General features: G+C 37.3%; 4 protein-coding genes across 4 annotated transcripts; 1 reads left to right on the forward strand and 3 right to left on the reverse strand.

The window, feature by feature from the left end:
• Window positions 1-3416, reverse strand: LOC147491178 (putative xyloglucan glycosyltransferase 12). Its single transcript, XM_086566620.1, has 5 exons — window positions 2281-3416; window positions 1827-2135; window positions 1406-1696; window positions 1201-1314; window positions 1-1059 (listed from the first exon to the last, which is right to left on the reverse strand). Exons 1-5 carry the CDS (start codon window positions 3007-3009, stop codon window positions 427-429), a joined length of 2076 nt encoding a protein of 691 aa, XP_086422746.1. The 5' UTR covers window positions 3010-3416; the 3' UTR covers window positions 1-426.
• A 3428-nt stretch (window positions 3417-6844) lies between these two features.
• On the reverse strand, window positions 6845-11141 carry LOC147491179 (neurofilament heavy protein). Its single transcript, XM_086568888.1, has 11 exons — window positions 10706-11141; window positions 10176-10237; window positions 10026-10087; window positions 8799-9932; window positions 8597-8669; window positions 8356-8478; window positions 8146-8265; window positions 7951-8046; window positions 7755-7841; window positions 7585-7673; window positions 6845-7476 (listed from the first exon to the last, which is right to left on the reverse strand). Exons 1-11 carry the CDS (start codon window positions 10869-10871, stop codon window positions 7128-7130), a joined length of 2361 nt encoding a protein of 786 aa, XP_086425014.1. The 5' UTR covers window positions 10872-11141; the 3' UTR covers window positions 6845-7127.
• Window positions 11142-13627: 2486 nt separating this feature from the next.
• On the forward strand, window positions 13628-15073 carry LOC147491180 (pentatricopeptide repeat-containing protein At3g49740-like). Its single transcript, XM_086567198.1, has one exon. The coding sequence runs from the start codon at window positions 13628-13630 to the stop codon at window positions 15071-15073; it is 1446 nt and encodes a 481-aa protein (XP_086423324.1).
• Window positions 15074-18498: 3425 nt separating this feature from the next.
• Window positions 18499-22627, reverse strand: LOC147491181 (squalene monooxygenase SE1-like). Its single transcript, XM_086565970.1, has 8 exons — window positions 22217-22627; window positions 21359-21470; window positions 21105-21279; window positions 20300-20477; window positions 19733-19951; window positions 19335-19610; window positions 18975-19253; window positions 18499-18872 (listed from the first exon to the last, which is right to left on the reverse strand). The coding sequence occupies exons 1-8, from the start codon at window positions 22460-22462 to the stop codon at window positions 18768-18770; spliced, it is 1590 nt and encodes a 529-aa protein (XP_086422096.1). The 5' UTR covers window positions 22463-22627; the 3' UTR covers window positions 18499-18767.

Consider the following 22627-nt stretch of genomic DNA (forward strand, 5'->3'; position numbering starts at 1 on the left):
TAGTGTAGAAGCTTAAAGAGAAGCTTCTTGAGTTCTTGTCATAGAAATAGTATAACTAACACACAAGGGTCTGAGACAACTCTCATCACTGAGCTGTGATTAAAACCCTGATATTCTTGCAAAGAATCTGAAACAATAAATAAAAGAAAATTGTGAAAGTAATGAGTAACAAAAGGTAAATATTTACAACCTCCCTCCAAGATTAGTTCTACTCTTATGGTAAACCAATCTCTCAATGGGTGGAACTGGCTGGGTAGAGGCGATGGATTGATGGAGACCTATACCATACCAACAGGCAACAGCACCAATCCCAATCCTTCAGCTAAAATCTTCTGTTTTTCTCAGAGATTTTTCACAGGTATTTGCTATGCTATAGCAATTAGTTGATTGACATCTGATAGATTCCTCTTGGTAGTTTCCACTTTTTCATCCAATCTGTTCGCCAATCAAATCGAGACCCACTAATAGGAAAGATACACCTTGAAAGAGCAAGAAGTAAAAATGTATTCCCTGTGCAGATAGCAGGCTCCTCGTTGCAGCAGTCAATAGAAGGAAAGCAAGTGCAAGCTCCTTCGTATACATCCTGTTGTGCTTCTTTTTGTTGGGAGACTTATTTTTCTCCTGCTTTTGAGCTTCCTCTTTCGCCAGCGCTTTAAGATTTGGCATTGAGATACCTCGCTTGTGATTTGAATCTTTTTCAACCAAGGCAAGAAGATCACCCTCAGATGAGCGGCCAGACTTCTTCGTCACCACCCACTCATAGGCACTCCCAAGCTGGAAGAGGCCTGAGATCATTGCATTGAACTTGGTCACAGACATAGTATTCTCAAAAAGGAGGTAAGGAACAATGAAGGGAAAGGATTTTGGGGATGGGAGGATATTGAGAAATGACATGGTGGCTGGGATATAGCAGACAACCCAAGATGGAAGTTGTGCCTCTGGAATGAACATTGTCATGGGAAGAATAACACAAAAAAGAGTGAAAGAATAGAAGGGTAAGATTAATTTTCTGAGTAGGAAGAAGAGGAATATCAAATTGGCCTTCTTCCACACACTGATCTGCGTCAAACGAATGAGAAAACCAACACCAAGTGAGCAAACATAACTTATCATGATCACGTAGAGTATGCAAGATTAAAAGCGAACAGAAGCATTAGCATGGAAATAATGACACAGTACACCAGGGATAAAGTTTAATACCTTTGATTTGATAATGTCAGGCAAACACAATCGGAACAACTGCATAGGACCCGAATGCCATCGATGTTGCTGCTTACGGTAGGCTTCATAAGACTCTGGTAATTCACATTGGCACTGAAAAACAAAACAAAAACGTAATAATAAGAATAAATCCTAGAAGAAAGAATACAAGAGACTTCTATGTCAAAGTAAAAAGGTTATGTACCTCCACATCATTGAGAAAGATAAATTTCCAACCATGGAGATGAGCTCGGACGGCTATGTCCATGTCCTCAACTGTGGTTCTCTCCATCCACCCACCAGATTCTTCCAAAGCCTTTATCCTCCACACACCAGCAGTTCCATTGAACCCAAAGAAATTCATGAAAATCCCATTAACCTGTTGCTCCACTTCAAAATGGAATGCCAGGTTTACGTTCTGCAACCTTGTGAGCAAGTTTTCGTCCTTGTTCACAAAAGACCACCTCGCCTGAACCAGTCCAATTTCCTCATTGTCCTGCAAAAGAAATGGCGGTTCGTTTAGTTACATGATAAGCTAACAATCAATAGTCTTATGCACTTGATATACTGGCAGACTACTTGGTAATGGAAGTACAAAATAGGACCAGAAGGCCTAATGTGTATACCTTGAAATGGGGAATTGTCCTTTTCAGGAAATCTGGGGTGGGCTGGAAATCAGCATCAAAAATTGCAACGAATTCGTAGTCCTTGACATAGCTGCAATTCATAGCAGACTTAAGATTGCCCGCTTTGTACCCGTCTCTGATGACCCGATGCCTGTAGACGATGGGGATACCTTCTTGCTGCCATTTATGAACCTCTTCTTTGATCAGTAACTGTGTTGCAGGATCACTTGAATCATCTAGGATTTGGATCAACAAGTTTGACATAGGCCAGTCTAAATTGCAAACAGCACCAATAGATTGCTGATAAACCTGTTATCGGAAATTGCACATTAAGAAACCATCTACTACTAAGAAATTCCATTATTTTCATGCATTCATAGACTATATGTTCAACTATACTAATTTGTAAAATCAATAATGTAACTAATGAGAAGCAATTGGATATCCTTCTTACCTCCTTTTCATTGCACATAGGAATTTGAACAAGGACCATGGGAAAGTAATCTTCTGCGTCACCATCTTTCGATTCGATATCTCGAGTGCCTTGTTTAGGAACAGGTTTGATCTTCCTCAACCAAATCCAAAAGCAACCCAAGCACAGAACTAGCCTATCAACAGTTTGTACAAGGAAGAGAACAATACAAGCATTGGCAAGGAATTGGAGAGGAGGGGCTAAGTATTCCACTCTAATCAGAACCCACTTAGAATATATAACATCAAACATTCCTTGAACACCCAACTGTGTTGGCAAATGAAGCTGCAAATGCAAATGAGGAGTACTAAAATGCCATCCTTTATAGTAAGCAACTACCTCAAATCCTAACATAACCACAGATAACCACAAGAACAACTTGATACAAGTATAAAACCTGTTCTTGACAGCAGGATTCTCAATTCTACTACTAGTATCAGAATCGGTTTTACCCGAAGAAACGCGACGTCGAATAGCAGTAGCAAGGTTTAACATTGTTGAAGCAATGAAAGTCAAGCATCCAGCTGCTTTGTGAGCTTTAAGGAGAAGAACCCAAGTGAGTTGCTTAGCATTCTTTCCTTTACCTTTATCACCACCAAGAAGAAAATCATCTTCAAGTTCAAGCATTGACCAATTTGGATTCTCCATTTTCACTACAACTGGTGTTCCTCCAAGCTTCTCCTTAGCCAACCAGTCAAAAGAAGGAGCCATTTTCTTCACAAGACTCAAATCACTCTTAACTTTTCAAATATCAGACCACCCCCCATCACAAAACCAAGAGAATGTGACTTGTATATGAGAGGCTAAAACACTCTAATTTAAAGTGAAGGAAAAACTAACAGCTCAACACGTCTTAAATTTTTGTTGTAATAAACAAATAAAAAAAATGCAGGAAACAGAGAACAGAGAACAGAGAACAGAAAGCGTGAAGATGGCACGTTGTATACTTGTATTCTAGAGTTGAAAAACTTTATGAGTATTCAGTAGTATAAATAAAAACTTTGTTTTTGTTGTTTTGTTAACAAGCTACCTTGATTTATGGAAGAAATATGAAATTAAACTACTACTTAAGAGAATAACTAACTGATTATGTTATGTTAAGTAATTAACTTAAGTGTGAAAGAAGTATATATATCCAGGGCAAAGTTATAACACGGTGACAGATAAGAAAAAGTGCTAGTGATTGATGATTACTTTACAGTTGTGTTTAACTTTTAAGATCTTTCTACCACACTTCCTTTGGAACATAAACGCGTAAAAATGAAGGAGTATGTTACTTAAAACGTTTAATGAGTACAGTGGAAAAAGAGTCTAATTTTGTTGACTTAGAGACTGATTACTTGATTAGTTATTTTCTTACAGCAGTGCATTACTAAAACTGAGGACCCTGAGATGTGAAGTTTGTCAACTGAGTGTGCTTGGTAGTTGGTGGGCGTCTTTCTCACAAACGAAATCGTGGGAGCACCATGTTTTCTTAGCTCATGGGTTGTACTCATATGGAGCCAGTGCCAATTTGTTGAACCATGTGATTTATTTTGTTCACATTTACTATGTTGTCGCAGTCATGAGCTCTCCTGTATGTCTGTTATTAAGTTGATCCCCTTCAGTGCAACTTTTGTGTGCATGAGCAATATTGCTAATCTGTCTTATGCTAGCCGGGTTGCAAGTCTCGCATGTCACATTGTCTAATACCATGTCAAATTGCCGTATTTTATAGGAGACCCCAAATGCTAATGGACATATCAAATCTTCCGTTTCAGCAACCACACAATGGTATTTCTGCAATTGTGAACTACTATAAAGTATTCCCATAACTTTGATTCTTCTCCACTTGTACAATTCTACCAAGTACTGATTCTACTCTAAATGTCTTTAGTTCAGATAACACCGTAAGAGTGACGTGTTGGCAAAGATAGACGATGCACTTCACTTTGCGAAATAAGTCAATAATTTGCTCGTACCCACACAGCTGCCGAATGTCACGTAATTGGAACTGACAGAGTCAATTTTGATCTACAAACGATGTTGACGCCTAGCTGTCACATAATTTTCTGATTTTCACCACGTGTTAACAATCTATTCATGATCTTGTCTTTGTTCTCTTCCAGCCTGTAGAGCATAGCCGGCAAAATATGGTCGTGCTTCCAGCAATGTGTGTTGACTGTCAGTTAACTTCTACCTCAGGTCAGCAGGGTCTGAATCCCTGAACAACATTCATGTGTATTTTTTCTATTCTTTTTGTCTGTTTACTATAACATTTTAATTGCTACTCCTGTTACAAAATAGATAATTTTTCTGGAAAGGTTGCGATCTGGAAGTCGTATTCCTAATTTGCATGCTACGCAAAATTATATGCGTAATCACAGCCTAATGTTTACCAATTCCGTTTTTTGAGGAAATTCATTTATACAAGAAAGCTAAGAAACATCCCATGTAAACGCCATTGTCATATAATTGGCTGTATAAATGTGTGGACCATTCTATTGTGGACCAAGAAGAATCGGTGCATTATTTATAGTTAAGTTGTTTGATCCATGTGCTATTGTGCCATCACAAGCAAACGGTTATAGAACATATGCCTGGAACACGTACTGCTGAAAACAATTGCATTTTGTCATGAAGCTTATTCATATTTCGGTGGAATGACCCACATAATTGGCTTATCAATCATCTCATACTATACAACTCATAGCATGGATGAGCCAATTAAGGTTGAAAAGAGATTCTGCTAGAGTATATGCTAGTAGATAATCCTTTAAAGAGCTGCATCTTGTTAGCTTAACCATGTGAAAGTTTATCCATCCTATAGGCCCTAGCCCAAAGGACTGTAACCGATTTAGGACAAACAGCTTACTTAGGCGGGTTAGGCCAATGCTATAGAAAGTTTCTTCTTCAAGTCGAACATTCCCAAAAGTATTGGAATTGTATTTTCCAAGAAATTATTTATAAGCAAAATTGAATGCAGGGCAGTTAAGACGGTTAACGGCTAGAAATGTGGCTGCTTATTAGTGCTTATACAACAGACATAGATGACCTTTAATAGGACGTTCAACGATGTGTATCACTGTATCAAGTATCAACTATCAACTAGTGTCATGCTTTTCTATAATTTTCTTCCAAACAAAATAAGACAAGGTGACCCAAGAAACAGATCTTGTATACTGTATACATAAATTATTAGTTATGCCAAGAAATATAAGTAAATGGGCCAAAAAATATATTAAGGGATAATCACAGGTTAAGCCAACCAATATCTTTATATCCACATGGACTCTTAAATTTGTTGTTTCGGCATTGAAGGAATGAGATAAAGTGCTTTGGCCAACGGCCAACTTGTGATAGATCGATAACCAGAAATAAATCAAGCTAAATGAAAAACAGCATCTCAGCCAACATTGTGTGCCTGCTTTAAAGGTGCCAAGAGGTCCATATGTTTGGTGTGTTGGAGTTATCCCTCATATGAGGAGAAAAAAGAGTTTAGCTTGCTTGGAGAAGCCTGAGCGCGCACGCGCTCTTATTAGTCTTGCACCCATGTCTTGGACGACCTCCAGTGTTTTCAGAGCGTGCGAACTCGACTTTGGCCTTGCCCAAGGTGCGCCCGCGCCCATGTCTAAATTCGGAAGATTCTATATTTGCAGAACCGCGAGTTTGCAATACAAGTTGGGGTTTTTGGCAAAACCTAACTAAGTCAGAAGACACAAAAAGAAGCAATACAATTGAAAGCCAATTTTGAGAGCAATCAAGATTGAGAGATAACCTTTACAGAGAGACAAGCCTGTAAAGAGATAAGAGTGATGTAAGGTGAGAGACTGAAAGGAGTGATTGTAATCGTCCTTCCCACTTTATAAAGGATTAGCTCTTGTAGTCAAGTAGGCACTATTGGCCGAACCACGGTATATCTTTGTGTTTGTGGTATGCTTGTTCTTCTCCTTATATTATTATTTGTTGTTTAGAGAGTTGGGCATATTAGTTTGGTTGTAGGTGATATTTAGAATTTGTCTGGAGTTGAAGTGAGTTCAAATACAAATTATCTATGTAGTGGGGATCGATTGGTATCGGTGTTAACCCCAACTAAGGGTGGAATTTGAGCCAAGGGCTCGGAGCTCGACTTGTTTAGATCGGCTCGAGCTCGCTCGTTTAACTATATGAGCCGAGTTCGAGCTCAAATTAAAGCTCGTGTAACAAATGAGCTTGATGAAACTCGGCTCGTTTAGCTCAAATAGCATATTTATAGTATAAAATAACTGAGCGGTTCGGGCTTGGCTCGTTTAAGCTCGGCTCGAGCTCGTTCGTTTAACTATATGAGCCAAGCTCGAGCTCAATTTAAAGCTCGTGTAATTAGCGAGCCGAGCTTGAGCAAAACTCGGCTCGTTTAGCTCGAATTCCACCCTTAACTCTCCCCAACATGGTACATGGTGGGATTCCAGGATTGACGTTAATGAGAAAACTCAAAAGCTTTTATTCCAAGATGGCAGGATGGAACTATGGAAGAAAAGATAGAGCAGAAACCTTTTTGCCAATATGAAATGTAAGCAGTACAAAATATAAGTGAAATGATAACAGGGGGAGGAGACTCCCAAACTAATTGATAGGTACATACATATAGGCACATAGCTCTTAAGATCGTGTTTCAATCTTTGGTGCTGACAAGGAATAGAGAACCTCAAGAGAGGTTGACAACTCTCATGAATACAAATGTGAAGAATAAATTGCCAAAACAAGATGTCCACAAAAGAATCTAATTCAATGAAAAAATTGAACAACATTACAGTAATCTGACTCCTAGAGATGATTACGAGGCAGTCACCTACACCGTTGTTACTGTACAACTAATTTGTTGTAAAGTTTGCCTCTGCTACTATCTTTGTGCAGTTCTTTGGTGTATGGATCACCTCTGCTACAGTCTTCATGCAGCTCTTTGGTGTAGTCACCTCTGCTACAGTCTTTGTGCAACTCTTTGGTGTGTGAATCTTGTGAAAATTTGGTTCTTTTGGTATGGTCACTGGCCTTTTTCCTTGGGAGGAGGATCTACCAGCAGAAGAAACGGCAGCACTGGAGGTATCTTTACTCCGTGATTTTGTAGCCCTGGGTCTTGAAATGGTTGACATGGTTTCCTTTATAACACTGAGACGACGTGATGCAACAAAAGACAGTGTTGTCTTCTTTAATCCAGTCCCCCTGCGAAAAAGATAATAATAAACCAACGAGCAAAATATTTTGATTCATCAGAGTTCGTGACTATATACATCTGATACACCTCGAGACAAAATTAAACAGGGAAGAAACCTCTTAGGTCTGATAGGTTGTTGTCGCAGCATCTGTGACTTAGTTGGCTGACATTCCCTTCGTTCAGTTGCTTTCTCCATGCATTCCAGCTGTTTGGTTGAAGTGTTAGATTTATAGAAGAACCACATGGTTTTCATATATCTGAAGAATGACTAAAATGTTAGTTGTACCTTCTTTTTCCTCAGTGTGGAGGATGAGGCTGTTTTGGGTTCCACAACCAATTTTGATGTCTTAAGGTATGCTGGTCTTGTTTGATGCTTCAAAATAAAAAAAGAAAAACAAATGCATTAGCTTCAATAACATACAGAAAATACTGCTCCTGAATGAGCAAGGGAACAAAACAAGAAAAACGCTTTCTCAACTCACAGGTTGAATCTTCTGTCTTCGTTTATCTAATTCACTTTGATTGCTTTCTTGTGAAGTTATCTCTTGTCTATGTTGTCCATGAGACACCACCTTTCTCTAAAATAAGTCAAAGGAAAGTCAAAATATTTGTTTAGTTTTTTTTTTTTTTTGCAGTTTGATACTTGTTGATTTAGATGCATTCATTTACTCTTTTACCTCATTTGTGTGCTTTCTCTGAGTGCTTTCATCTGGATTCCTCAAGACATGTTTAGTCTCTTTTAAGGGTGCAGACAGATGCCTTCTCTCAAGGTTTGCCTCCCTAAGAATTCCTCTTTCCTGGTGCAAAACCCCTAAAACATTAGTTAACACTCTCAAGAAAATGTTACTCCATATACCTAATATTTTAGTCTAAGGAAATTTGCTTACATCAGTTCTTAGGCGGAACGGCTTAGGATTTGTTGGCTTTGCTTTCTTATACTTTCCTCCTAGAGAACCAGAAGTAGCCACTGTTGAATTTCCTTTTAAACCTTTCCCATGTGCACCATTCACCTGCAAATTAAACACAAGTTCTAGGGATATTAAAGAGATTCCTCAAGAAAAGTTGTGTGCTATATATCAGCATGCAAGAGATAACAAAAAATAAAACTTGTCGGATATGGAAATTAACCTTTTTCTGATTTTCTTGATCTACATGTTGTAGTACGTTCCTTTGAGAACTGTCACTATTGAGGCTTGAAATTCTGTCAGGTAAAACAAAGTTCAGTTTAGTTTTGAAGAAACTAGTACTCTGAGGCACAGGTATCAGAAAAATTAGAAGAAGAAAAACAGAATGTAATGAATAATAAATTTCTGACGTATAAGTTATTTACCTGTTATCATCAGAGGCCAAGGCATTTTCTTTATCATCAACATGTATGCTTTCACCCTCAAATCCAGCTCCATTTGAAGTTCGAGGAACCAAAACATCTTCACTCACTTCTGAAACCTTCACTTCTAGACCTCTTCTATGTTCTTCATCTCCTTTGACCCCATCAATGTCTCCGACTTCATTCAACACCTGGGGTTGAAGAGAGCCTCCACCTAAATTCGAAGATTGGAATTCTGGAGGATCCTTTCCATAACTTGACGAGAGGCTTTCATTGTCATTGTTGGAGACAGTCTGCACATTCTCCCCAATTAAAGATGTCTCCAAAGCTGGTAAGTGCTCTTCTTGTGCAGTAATCATAACTCCTGCCACAGTCATCACTATCTCTGACTGCACTTCATTTCTGTTTCCTTCATTACTTCTGGAAGTTCCTGATGCAGTGCAAAAATCGAAAGAGCCATTCCTCAATTCTACCTCAATCTCCATATCGCTATTAGCTATGCTATGTGTTCGCTGGCAACTTAACTTCTGTGCATTATTAGTGCTTTTACTCTTCTTAGGTCTTAAAGGTTTGTCTCCTTTCGTTTTTACATCTACCGAATCCTTAACCCGACCTTTTGCCTTCTGGGAGTTCAGCTTTGATGTGGAGAGACCAGAAGCAGTAACAGATTTATTAGGACGGCTCCCAGTGCACTTTAATGGTTTACCAGAGTTCTGTGAGAGCTTTTTCCTTTGACTGTTAATCTCAAGCTTCTTCATCCCATCACATATTTCGGTCATTGGTATCTCAGATTCTAATGATGGCTTCTGTCTTTCATTTTTCTTCGGGGTGGTAAAGACCAACGTTTTTGCTACCACTTTACTCTTTGTCATTGCATCTGTTGTTTTTGGATTCTGAACACTTCTAAAGGGGTCTGAACTTGGTATGCATTTCTTAACTCTAGGAGTAGTCAATGCTTTTCCAGCAGCAGAATAGTCCTTTGGTTTTGCATTCGGAGTTAAATTAACCTTAGAAATAGGACGAACTTTCACTTTGACATCAACCATCTTCTGCGAAACTCTTGTCATTGCTGTGAATCTACATACTCTTGGCTTTGAAGGTTTTGCAGGTGCAGAATTTGGACATTTCATATATTGACTATAAAAGAAAACATAGATTTATCAATGACTGACTTAACTTTTTTTCAGAAAAGATGGAAAAACACAGTATATGCTCGAATGGTTTACGCACCTAGGAACTTGTCTTGTTAGTGCTTTTCGAAGTCTTAAATTGGGACTCCTTGCTGCCATGACCTATATATGATCCAAAATCTCAGTCCCTAACTAGTGAATGACAGTAACCACCTTACCAAATGGAAACAAATGAAAATTGAAAACTAACCCGAAGCACGAAACTTTTGTAAAGCGCATCAGGGTCAACATCTTCATGGTTTTGATCACATCCTGAGACACAAAGTTACAAAGACACGGATGGTAAGTATTTCCATAATCTTTTAAACCAGGTGTCAAGTTATATTGTTGTACAATTCATGTTATTATTCAACAGAAATGAAAGAAACAGTAACAGAGAACTGTCATGTTCAGATAGATGAACCTTATTACTATGAAATTCTAATCACAACAAAGGCCAGGCATGGGATCGTCATTTCTACCTACGGACTAAACGAAAAAGCTTTATAACGGAGAATGACAAATCCCAATAGAACCCCGCAATGCAAGCATTTTAACATTTTAACTAATCCATATATAATTCAAGTGAAACAGACGAAAAACATAATGAATCGAAAATGGCAGTAGCACTTCAATTCAGTTAGTTATAGATCATAACTAATCTAGCATAATCAACCAATCAAGTTAAAATACGTAGTAATCGACAAATGAAAAAGAAACTCATTGAAGATTGTGACTCACCAATGCGAGAACAGAACCAGGACCGATCATCAGGGAGTAGAAAATGGTCAGGCCTTGTTAAGTCAACGTACTTGGGCGCTTCAATTTTCTCGTATACTTCATCATCATAGTCATCTTCATTATCAAACTTCTGCTCAGGGTCAAACATATTCTGAAAACTCTCCATCACCAAATGAAACTAGTGGGGATTGTGTTTAACTAATGGTATGAAGATCTAGGAGGTTATGAGGATTCCCCTCGAAAAGGTATGTTGAGAGAAGAGGGAGCGTTTCAGTGATTAAAGAAACAAGGCGTTGGTTGGGAAGCCAAGGTGGTTTTAAATTTCAAGTGTAAGTAGCCGTTGGAGTTGTTCTTTTGGACAAGGTAAACGGTTTCTTAGGGTCATTGTAGTAAATTCAATCATTGGTCTGAAATCTAGTTGCCTAGTTGGATCCTCAGATCTGAAATTCAATCCAATGGGTGCTGTATAGCAGTAGCACACGAGCACCTAGGGCTGTCAATGGATCGGTTTGGGTCGGAGTTATAGAAAAATCAAACCCAAACCAAACCGATAAGAAAATTTGAAATTTGAAACCGAACCGATGAAATATATTGTAAAGTGAAACTGAACCGATCCAAATTGAAAACTATAAAATCAATTAATTTCAACTAAATATATACAAAATTAATCATAAATAGTATTTAAATGTCATCTTATCAGTTCGAGTTCATATCGGTTTAGTGGAAGGACAAATCCGAGACCAAACCAATATCTTATCAGTTCGGTTTCGAATCGGTGGTGGAAGCAAACCAAATTATCAAAATCCAAACCGATTTTTATCAATTCGGTTGGGTCGGTTATTGGATTATCAAAACCCATTGGATTATCAAACTAGCACCCATATTTTAAGATTTTGGAATTCCAACCACTCAAAAAATTGAAATTCTAGCTGGTATTCAAGCGAGTATATTTTGAAAATTATAATATTTCGACTCTTAACATCTAACTCCGAATTTAAAAAAAAAAAAAACAAAATATTCAATAAAATTTTGAGATTCCGTTTGAAATCACACACTAATTCAATATGGTAGCATCCCAAACACCAAATGTCCATTCTAATGGGGCTAGTAGAAAGTTCTAAATTTGACAACTAAAATAAGTTGTAGAGATGGACGATACAATTTCTACGGTCCCTGTGTTTATTTTCACTATTAATGACAGACAGCATGCCATGCGTTACATGTAAGTCTCTACACTATATAATAGCCGGGTCTTTAAGACAAAATATCAACCGATATACAGTGTATTTATAATATTTTAAGGGATATCTCCTTTAAATATTCTAAAAAAAGGTTCTTTTCTTTTTAAACAATTTGCAAAAAACTCCCCCATTTTTTTCATATTATTTTAAATAATTAAAAAAACCTCCTTCACATTACTAAAACTATATTCAACCCCTCCTAATATTTTTATATTACTTTTTATATTAAAACTAAAATTAAAAAAATCATATTTTGACATAGGTTTTTTGCATATATTTAACACGCCGACAACATAAATAGCTCTATCTTTTAAAAATAAAACCCCATTTTATATTAATGCCAAATTTGCACCGTGACACCTTTTTAGCATGTCCCCAACTACATCAATTTCGAGTATGAAACTAGATTTCGCCACGTCACTCTTTCCCTCCACCCAAAACCCAACTCAACGAGTGATTTTTTTGCTCGATTTTCCTTCAAAAGAAATTTAGATACACACGTGTCCCCAAATTCCATCAAAAAAACAATGACAACATTTTCTTCAAAATTTGTTAAATACTATATTATCCTCACTAGAAATCAAAGAATAAAGGAACCTTTCACAATATTTCGATTATGCCCAGTTTATTATATTTGGCTTTGGTGTCTCTCCATTAGTTGTTGCAAAAACATTTCCTGCTAGCTCTAATTCACAATTGAAATGAACCTTGCATTAATATTACCCCGACAATGATGAAAGGTTTAGTAGTGTTGCTCGGAACGCTCTGTCTTCCCTAAACTAACCCGACTATGCACTAAAACTAAAAACCAATTAAACTTTCAAAGAAATGGGTTAAATTAGAAAATTAGAACGGTATGAAATACTGATGAAATTTGCACCGTGACACCTTTCAAAAGCATGTTTGACGTCACAGACTTTGAAAGAGTTTCAATTTCAGTATGAAACTAGATTTTGACAGTTTTCACTCCTAAACTTTGGCCCAAATTTCGCTTCCAGCAAAACCTAGGAGCAAAAAAATCCCAACTCAACTACTCATAAACCTCAACACATTACTTTCAAAACTAACACATTCCAACCAAACACAAAAGCACTTGAGCTTTTCACTCAAATACACTCATCACACTTCTTAAAATCAGACCAATATACATTTTCCACAACACTAACTTCATGTACTAACCTACACAACACGCATTTTGGAAACCAAGTCCATACTCAAACCATACTCACTGGTTACAAAACTTACTCACATGTATCCAACACACTTTTATCCCTTTACTCAAAGGATAATGACTTACATGCTGTGAACAAACTGTTTGAACAAATTGTTTCACCTGATGTTTATTCATGGACTACTTTGTTGTCGGCTTATATCAAGGCGGGGGAGGTGGATTACGTGATTGGGATATTTTAGAGAATGCCGCAGAGGAATGTTGCTGTGTGGAATGCAGTTATAACGGGTTGTGTGGACAAGGGGGAGGATGATATTGCTTTGGGGATGTTTTGACGAATGCTGAGGGATGGTGTAATGCCCGATCATTATACTTTTGCGAGTGTTTTGAGCTCGTATTGTTGTTTACTGGATTTTGGGAGACAGGTGCATGGTTTGGTTATTAGGAGTGGGTTTTTGGTTATAGTATCTGTGGTGAATGTTCAGCTTTCAATGTATTTTTAAGTTTGAAATGGTTAAGGAGGCTTATGAAGTTTTTGAAGAAGCTAAAAGTAGGACATGTAATCAGATTACTTTTAATGCAATGATAGCTGGATTAGTGAACTTGGGAAAATATGTGGAGGCGTTGATGGTGTTTGGGGAGATGAAAGAAGTTGGTTATGAGCCCACTGAGCTTACTTTTGTGAGTGCCATGAGCGCGTGTTCGTCTGCAAGAATGATGGAACTTGGACAACAAGTACATGCAGATGCTATCAAGATAGGTCTTGAAGGTTTTACATTAGTGAGCAATGCGACAATAAACATGTATACTAACTGTGGGAATTTGGTATCTGCTTGGTTGGTTTTTGAATTGTTGGAAGAGAAGGATCTTATCTCATGGAACTCTATAATTGAATGTTATTCTCAAGAGCATTCCTGCAGATTAGGCATCAAAACATACTTGCAAATGCAGATGGTGGGGATTAAACCTGATGAATTTACCATAGGAAGTCTGTTATCGTGCTCGGAGTTGGGAGTCACTGAGATGATTCAAGGATTGGTGGCTAAGAATGGGCTCATCTTAAATATCCAGGCTTGTAATGCATTGGTTTGTGCGTTTTCTAAGCATGGTAAGATTGAGCGTGCTTATCAGGTCTTTGCTGAGATGTCTTCTAGAAATTTGATCTCTTGGAATTCAATCATATCAGGATGTCTATTTAATGGCTTGCCAGAACTAGGATTAGAGCTATTCAGTAAATTGCAAATCTGTGACATTCAGCCGAATTTTTATACACTCAGCATTATATTGAGCACTTGTGCTAGCATATCAGCTTTGAAGATTGGGAAACAAGTTCATGGCTACATACTAAGATCTCAATTCAATTCAGAAACTACATTGGAAAATGCACTCATTACCATGTATGCTAGATGTGGTGCTTTAGTTTGGTCTTCTAATGTGTTTCGAACGATGAATGAAAAGGATGTAGTCTCTTGGAACTCCATGATTGCTGCATATGCGCAGCATGGGGAAGGATGCGAAGCCATACACTGCTTTGAATCAATGCAGGAATCTGGTGTTACCAAGCCAGATCAGGCTACCTTTACTGCGGTTCTTTCTGCATGCAGCCATGCTGGTTTGGTTAAGGAGGGTCGTCAGATTTTCTCTTCCATGGTAAAAGATCACAAGATAGAACCTGGAATGGATCACTTTTCTTGCATTACAGATCTTCTAGGAAGAGCAGGTCATCTTGATGAAGCAGAAAGTTTAATAAGCACTATGCCATTTCGACCAGATTCAACTATCTGGTGGGCTCTGCTCAGTGCTTGCATATCATATGCTAATGTGAGATTAGGGAAGGTGGCGGCTGGATATCTTCAGGAGTCTGAACCAGATAACTCAGCTATTTACAAATCTCCATGCAGCTGCTGGCCAATGGGAAGAAGCAGCTACTGTGAGAGAACTGATGTTGAACAATAGGGTGATGAAACAGCCTGGATGCAGTTGGATTTAGTTGCAGAATCAAGTGCATAGATTCACGATACAAGGCAGATGAGAGTGAATATCTGAATGGTAATGGATCAAGAGTGGTATTCCCAAAGTTAATTATTTTTATACAGGGGAGATTGGAGCTCAGCATATAACCAAGAACAATCACCTTTTCAGGTGAAAATAGTGTGAAAGTTGTCACTGAAGACGGTTAGGAGGCATTGATCTGGCTGCTTGTTCCTTAGAAAGCCTGCTCGACTATACGCGGTACACAACAAATGTTTTGTTAATAACAATTTGATAGTTCATAGTTAATACTGGAAGCTCATCTTTGGCGTTGGCTGACTGGCTGTAATCTTACTGGGAAAGGAGGAGATCCATATGAAAGATCTTTATTGAGCTGGGCTGCTGGGATGATGTTGTAAAAGAACCACGGAGAGGCGGAGATCGAGCTCCCTCACCGTGTATATTAAATTATAATTCTACTCGATTGAGAAAATATAAGTACGGCAGGTCAAGCATTTAGACGGGGCAGAGAAAGGGTGTAAAAAAAATTGTTTGGCTCACCAGAGAAGTCCAATATAAAGAGATGGGATTAGCTTTATTAACAAAGAATGTGTAAAAAGAACCAAAATTGATGAAATTAAGAGTGTTTGCACTATGTAAATTAAAAGAAAATAAGAGTGGTCCACTTTTTCTATAGTTTTTAAGGCGTTTGTTTACCTATAGAAAGAAAATGTGCAAAAGGAAATAGATAGCTATGGACTTAAATTTCTTTCCATAGCACACTCAAGTACCCAACAATACAATTATTCCTTTCCATAGTTTTTGCAAACAAACATGATTTTTTTTTCCAGTTTTTATTTTCTTTTCTCCAGTTTACCAAACACATACCATTTAAAATTACATATAGCTGGGGTAAAAACCCTGATTCCGGTCTTTATTAGCCTAAAACTCATTGACTTTTGGAATTACGGCTAAAGCCCACCCGCTTATTTTAGATGTGAATTAAAAATGTCTGGCCACGTTAAATTGCGGAATAAGGTCATTGACGCAATTAGAGATTTTTATAATACCAAATTTACCCTTTTCTTCTCAATTTACCTATTTAGTTCTTAGTGTAGTCTTCAAAAAGATCACTCTTTTATTAAGTTTGAGATCGTGATTTGTGATTTAATGAGATTTTGTGGTCATGATTTCATTCTTTTCTTTTGACTTTGTTATTGAGATCTTATTTTAGAGATCGTAAGTTTGAGGTAATTTGTAATTTTTCTAGATCTCTTTCTGCATCTTTGTCAATTTTTTGATAATTGAGTCTAGTAAGGTTTCGTCTGTTGAGATCCATGGTATTTTGGAGACGAACCTGCATTTACTTTCTTTACAAAAGCTTGGTATTCTTCCATAATTACTGTGGTGAAAATACTATTGTTAGATTCGTCAGTTAGTCAGCTGCGTTTGCATCCGAATCACCTTGTGATAAGGGGTTGTGCAGTTACGTATCTGTTCTTGCTTAAGCATGGGAGTAATGAAGTTGTCGAATAGTCAATTTCATCATTGATTGAGAAGCTAGAACTATTAAAGTTGTTGGTTCAAATAAGTTTGGATTTTGAAAAAGAGCTTAATTCATGTTTAAGTTTGATTTGAAGGTCTTGTTGGGCAATGTTTCCTTAGGAAGTGGTGATTGGAGCTTGTTGGGCCAACCATAGGTTGCGGCGTGCTATAGCGAGAGATTAATGAAAATGGCATTTAGTATTCTTAAAAAGCTTGATCCTTTCGAGTTACCAATTTGAGATTGCATTGAGGTTCAAGTCAGTGTTTTAAGGACCTTAAACAAGCTTTGTAAAGTTGAACTCTTAAGTAAGTTTTTTGTAAGAAAAAATTTAAGCAAGAAGACTCGTGCTGGTCTTGATGCTGAAAAGTTTGTCGGTCATTATTCTTCCAAGAATGTAGCTTCTAATTTGGCTATTGAGTATTTAAAGAAGTACAACATGTTCCTTATTAAGTCTCTCCATGCTTCTTCTCCTCTCGCAGTTAAATTAGAAGCCCTGCGATGGGTTCATAGCTTTTGCAAGGTTGTGGTAATTGTAAAGGGTGATGTGAGTTTCATAAAAAAAAATCATCATGAAGAAAGTGGCTTTGTTAATATATGTGATAATTTGATTACTACGCATTTGAATGCATTTCAGATAAGGAGCCAAAAGTGAGGTCTCTTGCGTTTGCCTTGATCTTGGATAATCTTTTGCAAGTAAGACTTATTTACCAAGGAAACTTGTATGAAATTGTAGGAGTCATCCTCGAGAAAATTGGTGATCCTGATACTTCTATAAAAAACACATTCGTGTTCTTAGATAAGCTAACATCTCTTTTTTTGTTTTATACTAAAAAAAATCAAGCTTTTAATTTTCTTTTCTAATACCACGCTTTGTTACCTTCCTCATGCACAAATTGTCATTTGTAGAATGTCTCATGTTTGGAGCCCTTAATCGCAGAATCGATTAAATCACCGTTTTTAATCCATATCTCTGCGACAAACTTTCTATTAAGTATGTCCATTAGTGTGAGTATAATAAAATGACTTGTATGTAGTGTGAGTTTCCACGATGGTTGTTTTAAGTAGTAATAGACAATGCAACATCCATATTGCTTGATTGAGTTAATGATGTAACATTCATGCTATAGTAGAGTTGTCGGTGCAACATTTATGTTGCGATTGGGAGTTCATAGTGGTTATTGCAATAGTAATAGGCGGTCGCAACATCCATGTTGCATTAGAGTTGATAGTGCAACATTCATGTTGTAGTAGAGTTGCTAGTGCAACATTTATATTGCAATAGGAGTTGCCCGGTGGTGATTCTTTGCGGTAGTAATAGTCGATTGCAACATCCATGTTGTTGTAGAAGAAGTTAATAGTGCAACATCTATATCGCGGTGAGAGTTGATAATGGTTGTTGCGGTAGTAATAAACGATCAATATCCATTATGCTATAAAGTTAATGATGTAATATTCATGTTGCAAGTAGTTGTTGCGGTAGTAATAGGCGGTGCAACATCCACGCTAAAGATATAGTTGGCGATGCAACATTCATTATTCGCGATGGTTGTTGCAGTAGTAATAGATAGTGCAACATCCATGTTGCAGTATAGTTAACAATATAACATTCATATTGCAGTGGGAGTTGAAAGTGGTTGTTGTTGTAATATTAATAGACATCCATGTTGCCGTGTTTGAGAGAAATTTCGAGAGAGAAATCAATAGGAAATTTTAAGGACAAAATTACCGATTGAAATTTCACAAAATTTCAAAACAAAGTTCACATGAGAAAATTACGCCGGATTTCATATTTGGCGTTATTTGTTTTGTCTTAAAGGGCAAAGTAGTAATCTAACTCAAAAGTCAACCGGATGGGCTTTACACATAAAAAAAAACCAGGTGTCTTTTATCCATAATTAAACTGGAACTGTGGGCTTTTGGCCCAAACTCTATTAAAATTATTTCATTTCCATTCCATTTCATTCCATAGTGGAACACCAATTTTGTTTTCTTTCCTTTTCATGAGTTAAAATTTAACAAACACCCTAAGATACGAAATTTTCCGCACATAATTTTCTCGGGAACCTTGTTCGATCCATACAAGACTTAAAACAGAGTATACATTAATTGTTACAAGCAATTTTCCTTTCTCCTTCAGTTGCCAGGTGGAGCTCTGTAATATGCTGGAACAGTAGCCGGGAAAAACATCTGCCTAACCCCTTCTGCCTTTATAATAGGGAAAATGATGCCTGATGCACTCTGCAAAGGGAATAATTGCAAACTAAGAAACATATGTAATAAATGCAGCTACTACAATATTGGACAGAGAGTAGGACGAAAAGAAAAGTGTGGAAGACGCACCGAAATCAACCTAGCTCCAATCCATAAACGTTTGGGCGAAGGGAATGGAAGCAACAGGCGGCCAACGCCATATATCGCCACAGCGAAAAAATGGCAAACCAAACTGAGTGGACAAGGGTTGAGTCCAGAGATTAAAGCAACTGGCCCTGACGAAAAAACTCCTCCAAGACTTAGATAATCAAAACAAGCTTGGCGCATTTCCTTCCTTGCTTGATCAGTTGAAAAACAAAATACCTTGTACAGTGCACCAGCCAAGGTATTTATTGTTGAGGCCACAGGCTGCAATAATTTCACGTTTATGTAAGTTGGTGAAGATAGGATGCAGTAAGTTTTTATTGGATCAACTAGAATCATGCTTACCTTACGCAAGGTGTAAAAAGATTCCAAATACTTGCACAAGGCAGGTGCATCATGCAGATCGCATAAAGGCTTAATGAGATTTTGAAGCACAACAATATCAGACAATGCAACTGTCATCCCTCCACCAGTTAATGGATGACGCATATTGAATGCATCCCCCATTAGTAGAGCCCCTGGAGTGGGATGGGGAGCAGCTGGCATGCTTCTGTTTTGCATTGTTTTTATGCTGCCTTTTTCAATTGCTGCTATGAAGGAGTTATATAGCTGATGGGGGATCTGAAAAATGCATGCACTACATTAGTTAATATTTGAAAAAAGGACAATAGAATTGAAAAATAATGGAAGTAATCGACTAAAAACTTCAGCTGCGTATATCTTAGTGTGAATCAAATGAGTACCTGGGGCGCTACTACAGTCTTCAGATAGTTAGCCATTTCACCATTAGAAATAGACGGTACTTTTTCTCCAGGAACATCAACCAAACAGCGGACCTCCGAACTGCTGATGGGATAAAACAAAATGGGGGAGGGTTCTGCCAAGACAACATGCCCATGGTTTGGATATGGAAGTTCACAGTTCTCCAGAACCAAACCTACAAAGCAAGAGGGTACATCAACCTGCAGAAGAAGTCCAACGCTTTTAATTTTTTTGTCCAATGCCAAAGACTACGAAAGGAAGCACAACCATACTTCACAACAGCAAGCCAAAAAAGCAGGAAATCTGTTATTCTAATAGCTCAATCAGGAAAGACTTGGTGCGACTTTCAACTATTTCGGAGCAACTATTACTAAGGAATTACAAATGAGCTGGTTTTGTAATGCATAGGAAACCAATTGTACATCACACTGTTCCAACAGAACGTATAGAAGTTAAACAAAAGAATGACAAAAAGAGAAAATATGATTCGCCACCAACCTCAAGAGTAAGCCAATGTGTATTCGTCAAGATAGAGACAAAAACTTCACCTTTGGACTGCAGAGAGAGCGTCGCAAGTTTGAAAAACAACCATCACAAACGATTGTAAGAGGAGCATATGCTTTATGATCTTCCACTTTTTCACCATTCTTTGTCTTGTATAATACTCCTTTAATAACCCCGTTTTCTTCTAAGAGTGATTTTACAGACCCCTGCTCCAGGCGGACACTGAAAAGAAAATTGGGATATTTTAAGCATGATGTTGTTTTTATTTCAAAAAAATAAAACTATTAAATGGGATAATGTAAGTTATGCAAGTTGCAAACTATGATCTAGTTCCAAATAGAAAATAATATACAAAAGATATTTATGGTTTCTATAGACCCTATGGGAATAACACAATCTTTGTTTGTCTGTTAGAGTCATCAGGAGGTTCTGATTCTCTCCCCTCCCCCCACTTTACTCTAGAACGAATGGCAATTTCTGGTTGGACACTTGACCTTATTTAAACGTAGAGTATAATTTTGACTAACATACAAAGTGTCATGTGCTTGATATGGTTCACGGAAACCATTATAAAAAGGGACATAAGTATGGGGAAAAAGAAAAAAGTAGACTTGGTTTGCGACGTGAGATGTGTCACTTAAGAAAGTCTACCAAAACAAATTCACTAGTGTATTATATTTAAGCATCCACTTTTCTATTAAGTAGTCTACTGAAAAGCCATTACTAATAAGTAGAAGTAAGCATAAAAAAAATAAAAAGAAAATGAAACCAAATTACATACTAATGCTAAATGGTTAAGAACAAAAGAAAACAAAAGTTAAAGAATTTTTACGGAGGTGAGAAGTTTACTTTGGAAGGGATGCAGCTTTCTCACGCATGCGTTGTATGAAACGTCCATTGTGGAAGCTCCTCCCGGCAACATCTGAATGGAATTTTTCTAATGGGTACGAAAGTCTTGTATCTTTACCATCCTTGAAAAGAGCATAACCAAGAATTCTTTGAGCATCAATTTCCTCTACACAATCTGCGGAGCATATAGTTGAGTCACATAAAGATGTTGACCTGTAGCAAAAACATATTCACATTCATAATTTCATGCCTACCTTGAAGGCCAAGCTCTATCAATTTCAGGTATCCTCCTGGCTGTAACAGTTCCCCAACAATTCTGTCTGGCTCGCTCAAATCTCTCTCAATCACAAGAACTCGACGTCCATCCTGATATCAATTGCAAATAACATTGCACCTTGAATTCTTCGAATACATAAATACTAGTTTTAACTAAGAAGCATTTTCATCATGACAGTTAATAACTCAATGAAACACGTGTTTAAGCAGAGACCCAACCAACTCACAATTTTAAAATACAGTGAGAGTATTGAAACTAACTCTTAAGCTTATTCAAAAAGCACCGATGGCTGATGTTTCTTAATCTTTTTCAAGCAAAGGGTATTCCCTTTCATTCAAGGAAGACCCTTATAGCACTCCAAATATATTTTAGTTCCATAATCAAACTAGTTTAAAAACTACATCTATTGACTTTTAGCACTCCAAATATATTTTAGTTCCATAATCAAACTAATTTAAAAACTATATCTATTGACTTTTAGTGAAAATGATAGCTAATACACTAGTCAGTATAATATTTCTATTAGGCAAGGTTCACTTTCTTTTTCATTGACTAATTTACCATTCTTGTCTGCCAAGTAGCAGAATCTCTATTAATCTTTTGGCCTTAAATCCTTTTTACCCACCAAAATAATAATAATAATAATAATAAGCCCCCACCAACAAAATGACCATGAACTGCCCTCTCTCCCCAAATAATTGACATTTTGAACATGTGCAAAACAGTTAAAGAAACTATTTTTCTAAACTTTCTATCAATAATTCATTACAATGAATTAAAGTTTGATTACAAAATGCACATACAGATCAACATTAAATGAACAAAATTTGGTTACCTTTCCTAAAGTGCAAGCGAGAGCAGCACCCGCAACACCAGCCCCAACAACAATCACATCAATATCTCCTTCTCCTCGTACACTTTGTATTTTCACAACACCATTATTAACAATTGAGCTAGTTTTACAGTCATTGTGATTCTCGTCGTCAACAGGTAAAGATCCCTCCTTCTTCTTCTTATTTAATAAAAGAAATAACCCCACGAACAAAGTTGCGAGAATTACTCCTAACATGTATTCATTCATCTTCCAAGAAGATGAAGAAGAATGTGAGATCTCTTTTCGCTCTGTCTCGTTTTTTTGATGTTGTTGGTTAGCAGTTTGCTTGGCTTTTACAACGTTATATTTGAAGCGTGGATTTATAGTTTGTTTATCTTTGACGAGTCAGCTAGACCAGCTAAGAGTCGGGTC

The sequence above is a fragment of the Coptis chinensis genome, chromosome 6 (assembly GCF_015680905.1).
Source record: "Coptis chinensis isolate HL-2020 chromosome 6, ASM1568090v1, whole genome shotgun sequence".
Classification (NCBI taxonomy): Eukaryota; Viridiplantae; Streptophyta; class Magnoliopsida; order Ranunculales; family Ranunculaceae; genus Coptis; species Coptis chinensis.